Below are 12,237 nucleotides of genomic sequence, written 5' to 3' on the forward strand. Positions count from 1 at the left end.
TGCAGTACTTCAAAGAAGTTCAAGGCATTGTTTACCTTAAAGAATCTTTTAATATAGTTGCATAGCTTCGGAGAAGAGCCTAATGCTGGGAAAGATTGAGGGCAATAGAAGAAGAGGACGACAGAGAATGAGGTGGCTGGATGGAGTCACTGAAGCAGTAGGTGTGAGCTTAAATGGACTCCAGAAGATGGTAGAGGACAGGAAGGCCTGGAGGAATATTGTCCATAGGGTCGCGATGGGTCGGACACAACTTCGCAACTAACAACAACAAATAGCTTCGGCACGTACCTATTGGAAGCCAAGATCTGAATTCTCCTCCCCTGAACACATCGTATGAAGCACAATTCCCTCCCTTAATTAAACGTCATAAATCACATTCTCCAATTAGTTTAAAATGCAAACTTTCCCTCCTGTTTAACAACCCGCCAAATTCTTATCTTGAGATACATTCTCACTACTCCCCCTAGCGTCCACTAATTCTAACTCTAAAAGTAATATATGAGTTAAAGGAAGGCTACCTCTCCCTATGTTGTCAATCAAGAACATCCAATGTTAGCAGCATTCACACACACACACACACACACACACAAATATATATGCTGAGCATGATTACAGCCAATGTGTCCACCGCCCTAATTGATCACCTCATTGTAGATGAGTTCGCAAAATACCATCAGATGAAAGATGAGATCCATGCTGGGATACGAAAGAAACATGCCACAGTTGCACTGGATATGTATACAAAAAACCTCCCTCATTCAGCGGGGCAGGTATGAGGTCCTGGCCAGTTTCAATAAAAAGCTGAATACGCTGTAACATGTAGCTTTGGTACATCCTGCTTCCTCTCTGATCAGGATAACCCACTTCAATATAACCCTTAACCTCTTTCCTTTGCAGTGGTCGTAAACTGCAGTGCTGGGGCCTAGTTGCTCTATTCTTAATTAGGGCTGGGGCATGTTTTTTAACAATCTGACTGATCATGGTTGGGTTATTCCATAATTATATGTATCATGAATGACAATTGAACATGTGAGAAGTGTCGAAAGACATTTTGGGATCCATCATTGCTTAGACATCATCAGGCTTGAAAAAAATCCTTGTGCAATGGCTACTGTTGAGGATGTCCCATATACAGATATTCTTGTTTGTGAAATTGCAAAACCTTTAGCATACTATAATTACATGCCATCCTATTTAGTTCCCTGTAATACAGATTTTATTACAAATAAGCTCCATGGCTGTGGTGTGTTTTACAAAATTGGTGGGCTGTGTTGGCTCAGAAACACAGCACCATGTGCTTTTGACTGGAGGAGTACAGTTAAGCGAATTTTAGATAAACACAAAATTAAACTGTTCAATCTTACCTGGGAGAGGATGAGCCCAAAGAGCTCTATTCTGCCGCCAAATAAATTCAGGCAGGATGAACCTGAATCTAGAAATGATGACTATGGGTCCCTGGAGGGTTGACAAGAGTGGTGGGCAAGAAGCTGAGCCCTAACTTTGTTACTGTATGTGTGTACACAAACATACAAAGAGACACTGGTCCAGTTTTTTGGACAAACGTTCTTATATACTGGGAGTCATGGCCCCCATACCAATACTCAATCACAAGGCGAATTAGAGGATTGCAAATCTTCTCAACATAGGTTATAATGTGCTGATAGAAGAGGGAGAGCCTGGGTAGGAGAGTGTGGTGGGCCCTATGTTGGGGCTTTCCTGTGTTTGCATACATAACTGAGAAATAGGGCTGGGAGCATTTTTGGGCAGAGTTGGCTGCTACTCACAGTTTTGTTTTTGCACCACACTTATTTTGGAATTATGGCCAAAAAGTTCAACCTTGGTCTCATCAGATCACAACACATTTTCCCACATGCATTTGTCAGACTTGATGTAGGTTTTTGCAAATTGTCGCTCAGCTTGGATGCTTTTCTTTGTAAGAAAAGGCTTGCCATCCTACCCCACAACCCAGACATGTGGACAATATGGGAGATTGTTATTACATGTAGTACACAAACAGAACTTGCCAGAAATTCCTGCAGCTGCTCTGATGTTGCTGTAGGCCTCTTGGCAGCCTCTCAGACCAGTTTTTGTCTTGCATTTCAACAATTTTGGAGGGACATGCAGACCCTAGAGAGGCATTATAATGTAAAACCAGTGCAAGACAATGTTTTGTATGAAAGTATGCCTACCTGTCCATAAAAAAAGAGAAGGTAAACTAAAATGGTAGGGAGCTTTCTATACTCCAGTTTTGCATTGGGAAATCAGTTGCAAATAGTGAGCATCCTGAATTATAATAATGTTGATGCACTTTTGACTGCAGCTCAAAGAATCCAGAGGAAGCTGAGCTTGAAGACACACTTAACCAAGTGGTAAGTTTCATTTTAATTTTTGGAAATTTATTTACAAAGATACAGTAATTGTAAACTAACAAGGATAACCTTTCAGTTCTGGTGGGCTTTTAAAAACCATTTGCCATGAACCCTTGTGTTAGGCATATGGTGTTAGCCTACAATGTTGGGTTGAAAATATATTAACCATGATGTTATGTCTTTAAGATGTTAATTGGACAATGGGTGTGTAAGTGTTCTCGTGGCCGTAAGAGGAAGCTAGGAACGTAGCTTCTCTCTCTCTGAATTCACTGCTCTCTACTATTACTGTTTTTGCTCTGTTACTGTGATAAACCTGAACTGTGTATTGACCTCTGGACAGGTAAGAAGACTTTGTATTTTGTATTACTTCTTGGACTGTTGCTATTGTGTATGACCTGGACTGTTTATTTTTTGACTGTGCATTTTTGTTTTTACACCACCTCAAAAGTAAACTACTTTTTGCTTTTACAACTCAGTGTACTCATGTGGTTACTGTGTGACTCTTACTGCTCTCAGTACAATTCCTTGTCTGTGCAACTCTTTGGTAGCACAAGGAGACCTCTGCACAACAATTTCCTTAACACTGGTTATGGGCCCAGGCCTGTACTGAGAGTTAGTACACACAGTATTCCTAGCTGAGTTTGTGTTAGCTATTTGGTGTAAAATGGCACAAGAACTGTTGTCAGGCATCTCCTGGATAACCCGGTTGGATGGGACAAACTATGTTTCCTGGTCCACGAAATGCTGTTTGCTTTTGCGCAAGGAAGGACTATGGACTGTAGTAAATAACCCACCTGATACTACTGCTTGGGATGCAAATAACGAAGAGGATGCAAAGAAGATAGATGACTTTAAACGAAACAATGAGAAAGCTCTTTGCATTATTGGACTAACACTGAATGACCAGCAGCTTGTCCATATTCGTGGTGAGGAGTCTGCTGCTAGGTGTTGGGACATTTTGCGAAGGCTTTATGTTCGAGACAGTGTGGGTGCACATATACACCTTACACGTAAGCTGTTTAGGGCTCGTCTGCAGAAGAATGGAGATATACTGGCCCATTTAAACTACATGAAGGTGACTTTTCAAGAGCTTCATGAAAAGGAGCTGATTTTTTCAGAGTTGCATCAGGTCTACATTATTCTGTCATCTTTGGATGAGAGTTATGATGGATATGTTTCTTCTTTGGAAGTCCTGACCAGAGAGGAACTGACATTGACTAACATTACTGGGAGACTGCTGGAAGAGTCCAGAAGGAGGCGTGACAGAGACCAGCTGAGAGAGACACAGCCACAAGAGGAGCAGCAATTCACCACTGCTTACAATGTGAAGAAATGTTATTCTTGTGGGGCTAGAGGGCATATAGCCAAATCCTGTAGAAAGGGTAAAAAACAGAATGTAAATAGCAGTGGGAAGGCTAAGAAGAGCATTGGTTTGGCTGTTTCTGGTAAACCAACATCCAGAAATAATGAATTGTGGGTTGTTGACAGTGGGGCTTCACAATGCATTACTAAAGTGAAAAAGAGGTTTATTAATATGAAAAACAGCAACCAATATGTTTCACTGGCAAATGATTGGAGGATGAAGGCCTCTGGTGAAGGTAATTCCTATTGTCCATGCATTAATGAACAGTTACCTATGTTATATATACCTAAACTAAGATTCAACCTGTTATCTGTAAGGGAATTGGTTAAAGTTGGGTTTGTGGTAACATTCAGAGGGGAGCAATGCACTATTGAGAGGAATGGAACCTGTGTAACTGCTAATTTGAAAAATGGTTTATTCGTTCTCACAAGTAACCAGGTTAGTACAGTTAAAGCTAACTCAATATGTGAGAATAAGAAGCCACATGATGAATGTATACATTTACTGCATAGGCGGTTAGGGCATGTGAACTTTAACTCACTACGTAAAACAGTTGAGTTAGTAGAAGGAATTAAACTGAAGCCATGTAGTAAGTATTTGAATTGCAATGCCTGTAATCAGGAAAAGAGTAAGGCAACTCCTGCAAACAGGTTAAACGGCTTCAAAACAACTGTACCTTTGGAAATTGTATTTGCAGATTTAATTGGACCCATGAAGCCTAGTTTAGGAGGATCATGTTATATTCTAAGTATCCTTGACCACTACTCTCGATATGGATTTTGTTATCTGCTTAAGTCAAAGGCAGACACTTTCCAACAATTTGCAAACTGGCTGAAATTTGTCGAGAGGAAAACAAAGAGAAAGGTTCAGTGCATAATTACTGATAATGGCACTGAATTTACAAACAAGGGCTTTGTTGATATGCTAGAATCAGCTGGCATTGAGCATAAACGTTCAGCCCCTTATAGGCCTCAACATAATGCATTTGTTGAGAGACGTGGGCAAACGTTACAAGCCATGATGAGAACCATGTAAAAAGATTCAGGCTTAACAGATAGACTGTGGGGGGAAGCAGCAAAATGTGCAAACCATGTTCTAAATATAGTTGTTAATACTTCTACCGGTAAAATACCATACACTATATGGCATGGTAGAAAACCAAACCTTGATTACCTGCACACGTTTGGCACCCCAGCTTGGGTCCACATTCCTGCACAACTCAGGTGTAAAGGCCAACATAGGGCTAGGCAATTATACTTTGTAGGTTACGAAGCTAACCATAGATCCTATCGTTTCTGGGAACAAGGTACAACTAATGTATATAATAGTGCAAGTGCCAAATTCCTTGAGCACGTTGGTTGGGATAGGTTAGAACAAGGAACTGTTAATACTGATCCTCTAATGTTTGAGGACTCCTCTGATAACGTAACTAGTAATGATAATACATCTCCTGTAAATATAAAAGATGAAGAGGAGATAGGGGAGATAAAAGATGAATCAGAGGAAGGAGAGGAGTCAGAAATTCAAAGCCCTGTAATTCCTTGGCGTTCAACGGGCATCAGACATCCACCTGATTGCTATGAAGCCAGTGTAATATGTCAAGTTAGTTTAGAGCCTTCTAACTATGATGAGATCAGGATGTATCCTGAAAAGGAACAGGCTTCATGGAAATCTGCAATGAACAGGGAGTTGAAGTCTTTGCAGGATCTTAAGGTCTATGAGAAAGCAAAACTGCCACCTGGTGAGCAAGCTATAGGTTGCAAATGGATATATAAAATAAAGAAGGGTGTAGATGGGACTGTAACCCATAAGGCACGTTTGGTTGCACAAGGTTTTGCCCAAACTACTGAGGATTATGATGAAGTGTTTGCACCCAGTCTGAGGGCGACTACTTTAAGAGCAGCTTTAGTGTGGGCGGCTAAAAACCAGTATGTAGTTAACCATGTAGATGTTGAAACTGCATACCTACATGCTCCATTGCAACACACTATTTATTTAAGAATACCACCAGGATTGACCAATGATAGAGACCATGATTGTTGGGAATTAAAGAAAAGCCTCTATGGATTGAAACAATCAGGCTATGAGTGGAATAAATGTATAGTTAATGAGTTGAGTGCAATAGGTTTTGTAGCCAGTAATGCTGATCCTTGTTTGTTTAGAAGAGAACACAACGGAGCATTATCTTTTCTTTTATTATTCACAGATGATATTGCAATAATAACTAAAACTGAGTTAGAAGCACGAACTATCATTTCAAGATTGGAAAACAAATTCACAATTAGAAGTCTTGGAGAAATAAGGCACTATTTGGGGTTAGATATTGTGAAAACGAATAGGGGTTTTAAGGTGTCGCAAGCCAGTAAAATATCTCAGTTATTAAAGAGATACAATATGGAAATGTGTAAACCAGCTAAAACTCCGATGGCTATGGATTTTAAGGACACTAATGTTGAGAGTCCTGTATTTGATAAGACTATGTACTAATCTTTGATAGGAAGTCTTATGTATCTGAGTAATTGGACTAGACCTGATATTTCTTACTGTGTAAACCAATTAGCTAGGTACAACAATAATCCAACTGTTAGACACTGGCAATCGGCTAAACGAGTATTAAGGTATTTGAAACAGACTATTCACTACTCGTTATATCTAGAGCCAAATCGTGAGTTAATCCTCACTGCATATGCAGATGCGAGTTTTGCCTCTGATACAAGCACTCGTAAATCTACTTCAGGGTTGGCTATAATGTTGAGTGATTCTTTAATTGGATGGAAGTCCATTAGGCAAAAACACATAAGCCTGTCTACAATGGAGGCTGAATTTTCATGTCTATCAGTGTTATGTACAGAACTGCTAGTGTACAAACAACTATTGTTAGATATGGGTTTAAATGTAAATGATCCATTCATTGTATATGAGGACAATCAAGCTGCGATACAGATGGCTAATAATGCTGCAGTAAGAACAAGATCCAAACATACTGATCTTCGTTATTTAAATGTAAGACAATGTGTAAAAGATAAATTAATACAGCTAGAGTATTGTTCATCTGATGTAAATATTGCAGACCATTTTACAAAGGTACAAACTGCTGTGAAACACAATGCTAATTGTGAAAGAATGTGCATAATATTGTAAGAGTTATATATTATTCTACCCAAAGGGGAGAATGTTAGGCATATGGTGTTAGCCTACAATGTCGGGTTGAAAATATATTAACCATGATGTTATATCTTTAAGATGTTAATTGGCCAATGGGTGTGTAAGTGTTCTCGTGGCCGTAAGAGGAAGCTAGGAACGTAGCTTCTCTCTCTCTGAATTCACTGCTCTCTACTATTACTGTTTTTGTTCTGTTACTGTGATAAACCTGAACTGTGTATTGACCTCTGGACCAGTAAGAAGACTTTGTATTTTGTATTACTTCTTGGACTGTTGCTATTGTGTATGACCTGGACTGTTTATTTTTTGACTGTGCATTTTTGTTTTTACACCACCTCAAAAGTAAACTACTTTTTGCTTTTACAACTCAGTGTACTCTTGTGGTTACTGTGTGACTCTTACTGCTCTCAGTACCCTTCCTTGCCTGTGCAACTCTTTGGTAGCACAAGGAGACCTCTGCACAACAATTTCCTTAACACCTTGTTTTATAATTAAATCACCTATTTGTATGTAATAGTTATAAGCTGTTAGAAATTGACATTGTTCTCAGTTTTAAATTATTTGAAGCAGAAAGTCTGCTTTCACATTGTTTAAAACATCTTTGGTATAAAAATAGCTGTTTTGATAAGATAAATATGAAGATGGCTGCAAAAATCTTGAGTTCTGAAAAAAATACTAAAAATCCATGCTTTTTCTAGATGGTGGCTTTCAAGTATATTGAAGACAAAGATGTATTTCAAAAATTCTATGCCAAAATGCTGGCAAAGAGGCTGGTCCACCAGAATAGTGCTAGTGATGATGCTGAAGCAAGTATGATCTCCAAACTGAAGGTGAATTTCCCTTTTCTTTATTTTTCTTTATTGCTCATATTTGCCAGAACCTTACTGTATAATGATGCTCGTAAACTATATAAACATGTATTGATTGAAAATGTCTGAAGAAACATGATAGCTAAATGAATATTATGTCTATGGAGATTCTCAATCATTCAGGTCATGGTTGTCCCAAAGGTTCTTTTCAAAAGGCAACTGGACTTTCTTGGTTTTTTTTCCTTGAGGACATTTCGCTTCTCATCCAAGAAGCTTCTTCAGTTCTGGCTGAATTGTGTGGAATAGAAGGATTTATATTCCTTAGCAGGCATCTGATCGTTAGCACTCTGAAGGTCGGTCATTAGTTATCTGAGAGTTGTTGAGACCACTTGGAGGTTTATCTGTACCCTCAGGGTCACCTGAATCAGAATGTAAATGAGTGTGGAACCTTCTTGAGACTGTTGAAAGGACTGTGTTGTAGACAGGGGATAGGTGGTGTTGTATCCTTCCCCCTCTGTTGAGAGAGGGCTGTTCAATTTTAATATAGTTGGCCTCTGACCGCTCTTTCAAACCAGTGGCCTTCTCTGTCCAGAATATGGACTTCGCTGTCTTCGAAAGAGTGACCTTTGTCTTTCAAATGCAGATGGACTGCTGAATCTTGTCAGTAGCATCAACTCAGTCACTTACAACATTGCAAAACATGTAACCAAGGTATTAGCTCCTCTGGTCGGCAACAGCACCCATCACTTCAACAACTCACAGCAGGACAAGATTCAGCAATCCAGAATTTGAGAGTCTGCATTTTTTTTCCTAGTTGGGGATTATTCAGAAAAGCTGTATATGGAACATGAATATTAATCCATTTAGATCAGTTTGTGACTATTATCAGTTCTCAAAAATCTCTTAAGTAGAACCTTGCTTCTTGAGATAGTTTTAACTAAAACATTAAGCGTTGATCCTAGAACCTGTTTTCAAAGTGTGTGTTATGGCCTCCCAAATATACAGAATTTACAAAAGTGCAAATGTTTACTTGCGCATGTCTATGGAGATTCTCAGTCATCCAGGTCATGATTGTTCCAAAGGTGCTTTTTCAAGAGGCAACTGGACTTTCTTTGTTTTTCCTTGAAGACGTTTTGCTTCTCATCCAAAGAAGCTTCTTCAAGTTCTGTCTGAATGGTGGAGAAACCATTCAGTCAAAACTGAAGAAGCTTCTTGGATGAGAAGCAAAACGTCTTCAAGGAAAAACAAAGGAAGTCCAGTTACCTCTTGAAAAAGCACCTTTGGGACATTTACTTGCACATGAAAGTAACCCAGATAGCTGATAGACAACAACCATTTGATAGTTTTTTTAATCCTTTTTAGTGGCCACTAAATTTCCAGAAATGATCAGGTGATTGAAAATAATCATTTTATGGACCTTTTGTTGTAATTTCCCTCTTTTTTCAAATAATTTTTATTAATAATTATAAATAAAAAATAAAAGTCAATACAAACTACAAAAAATACAAACAGAAAAATACAAGAAAAGGGGGTGTGTGAATAAGAAAAGAAAGAGAAAGGGGGAAAAAGATGTAACTTCCCCCTTCATCCCAGCAGGTAAAAACAAATTTAATAGCTTACCACTGTTTCTAAATAAAACACAATTTCTCTTTTCCTCATAGCTCATCTCTCAGATGAATAAAAAAAAAGTCCAAAAGCTATGTCACTCAATCATGGCCAGCAAAAGTTCAGTAAGGGCAACCAGATATAACTATTTTCTTCTTTTAACCCTGGTCAAACAAGCCGATCTTATAGACCTTACTTGAGTTTTTAAAATTATTCTTTAACTCTTAAAAAAATGTCCTACTGGTAGTTTGTTGATCATCTGTGTTTAAAAGCAAAAATCCTTCTGAACTTTAACCAATTTCTTTTGTATCAATAAGTAAATTTATCCTTTCATTTGTAACTTCTAAAAAACTCTTTCCAAATCTTACTAGAAAAAAATTATCCAAATCAGTTTCTGGTTCGATATCTATTTATCTCCTTGAGAGAATAAGTCATCCATCAGATCCATTTAAATTCCCCTTCAAATTAATTTCATAGACTTCCATTGTAGCTCATTCTTGTTTTACAACTACATTAGAGCATGCTCTGTCAATTTTATCAACCATTTGATCCATTCTGTCCAAAAACGTGGCTGAGAGGTATTCAAAAGTTTGCACTAAGGATTTCTGCCCCATTTTTTAAATCCTCTGGCTCTAGTGTCCAGCCTTCAAGGTCTCCTTATCATAAAAAACAACAACAAAGCAATATCCATTTTCCCATGAGAAAATTTCTTCTTACCTGAACTCACTGGTATCCTCACATTGCAATGAACAAGGACATATTTTCAATATCGCATCTACTAAGATTTTTGGCCGAGCAAATACAAAGATAGCCAGGGAAATGTTTGATGCCTGGGAAACTGGTACAAAGATAGCCAGGGAAATGTTTGATGCCTGGGAAACTGGCCCCTTGTCAGTTAACAAGAGTGCTGTTTTACCACCAGCTTATCAGGTATTTAGGAGCCAAGGACTTGGCAGCACAAGGAAACAACAGCCAATGACTTAATAGCCAGCCATCAATACCTCAATCAACCAATAAGAAGCCACACCCAACCAGGCACCACATAAATATGTTGCATAGAATAGCTCAAAGCATACATTCTGGTAGAGAGAAGTTCCCTGAGGATGGGCTCCAGCATAAGTCTAAAAGCTCAGAAGAGTAAACCTCTGGTCCTGATAACTGACCCAGATTGGATCCTATCTTCTAAATAATTCAAAAGTATAATTCCAAGTCCTCTGGCCCCTTAATGCATTGTTCACTTTCCAAAACCCATATACTGAGCACTTTTTTGTGGCATAGTCTAAAAAATCATATCATTAAAACCTTTAAAGTCAAATTTACACCATAATCTTTTAAGAAGGTGGAAACTGCCAATGAATACAGTAAGACTTTGCCATCCAAAGGGTCTTAATGTCTCCAATATAAAAAATAAAATTCCAAAGAAGTGATTAAGATAAAAGGCTTGATTGAGTTTAATGTCCATAAAGGATGATTTACATGTGTGAGCTTGATGTATTCCCGATTCCCAGCCACTCCACTCATAAGCCGACCATAAAAACAGCAGGTTCTGTGGTCTATTCATGGGGAGCAGCTGTCCTGAATCACATGGATTATCCGATTCTCAACTATCTATCCTTTGTTTTGGAGAGATTATGCTGGCTTGGATCCAGCATCCAGCTGTGATTCCCCTCATAAAAGCTATCTTGCTAGCCAGTGAAAGCCAGCAAGATATCAGCTCATCATGCTGCTTACAGGAAGTGAGCTTTTCTTGTAATTTGTCCATCAAACTATTATGTTAAATAGCCTGATCACTTGTGGTAATTTAAGGTAGTCACTATATTGTAAGGTACTACAGAATGCAGCTCTAATTTCTCTTTTATAGCACAGTCTAATCAGTTTAATTTAGAAATTAAGCTTTTTTCCACTTTAAAAAACCATTTACGTCTTAAAAACACAAAAACAGTACAGACTATTAACAATAAAAATTGTATTATTAAAAACTCATAACCATGTTACTTTAATAATCTATAAATCATTGAAAAGAAATTGTAATACCATCATAGAAAATAAATGGTGAATTTACATTGGCTTTTAGTGTGCACACCAAAGCTGGAAGAATTCTGCACTAAGATGCTAAAAATAACTCAATTGCCAGAAAATTCAGTTTGTTTTGGTCACACTGAGTCCCTGACATGAGTGTTAGAAATGTGATTAAAACACTAACAAAATTGGATTGGTAAGAAAAGAGTTTATTCTGCAGAAAAATAGAAAAAGCAGTTTGCAAAGTGCGGTGAATCTCTAAGAGAGACTTCAACATGGAGTTCTAAATTAGAGACCACACCCAAATGTTCAAATTCATAGCATTATATACACTTCTATTGCGACGCCCCCCCTCCCCTCCCCTTCGGTCCCATTTGAAAGGACCTCAGAGGCCACAATCTTGTCTGAGATGCCTAACCAGAATACATCACCCCTCCCGCTGGTTTGCATTTGTTTCAAAACTCCCCCTGGCTACCTTTTTCTCTTGTTAAGTCCATCCTGGGAAAAGGGAAATAACATCAGTGTCTAACTCTCATTGTAGTGGGTAGCGGATACAGAGGCAATAAACAAAGCAAAGGTTATACAAAGCAAAAGGTTATGTGGGGCAATAAACAAAGCAAAAGGCTATATGAGTCCTACGGGAATAGGGCGGTATATAAATTTAAATAATAATAATAAATAAATAAATAAAGCAAATAGAGGAAGCAATAACCTCACAGGTACATTCCCCCCTCCCTTTCGGGAGAGATAGAATAGGAATGGGTTCTGACAACCGTTTTATTTTTTAAATTCTGTGTCGCTAACATGAGTAATTTTTTTATTATACTGGTTACATCAGAGGTCCCCAACCCCTGGTCTGTGGACTGGTACTGGGCCGTGGGCACTTAGGAACCGGGCCACACAGCTGGAG

General features: G+C 38.4%; 2 protein-coding genes across 2 annotated transcripts in view; one reads left to right on the forward strand and one right to left on the reverse strand.

Moving 5' to 3' along the window:
- The window catches only part of LOC310648308 (cullin-1-like), a gene marked incomplete at its 5' end in the record, with an annotated part of 390,312 nt that overhangs the window by 292,842 nt on the left and 85,233 nt on the right, over positions 1-12,237 (forward strand). Inside the window, 2 exons of the mRNA XM_083376075.1 lie at positions 2,321-2,369; positions 7,593-7,724. Coding sequence (XP_083232201.1) covers positions 2,321-2,369; positions 7,593-7,724 — 181 coding nt within the window. The remainder of the gene's footprint in view (positions 1-2,320; positions 2,370-7,592; positions 7,725-12,237) is intronic.
- Positions 1-12,237, reverse strand: part of LOC310648221 (uncharacterized protein) — a gene marked incomplete at its 5' end in the record, with an annotated part of 797,336 nt that overhangs the window by 171,643 nt on the left and 613,456 nt on the right. The window lies entirely within an intron of this gene.

This window comes from Vipera ursinii (assembly GCF_947247035.1).
Source record: "Vipera ursinii genome assembly, chromosome: W".
NCBI classification, from domain to species: Eukaryota; Metazoa; Chordata; class Lepidosauria; order Squamata; family Viperidae; genus Vipera; species Vipera ursinii.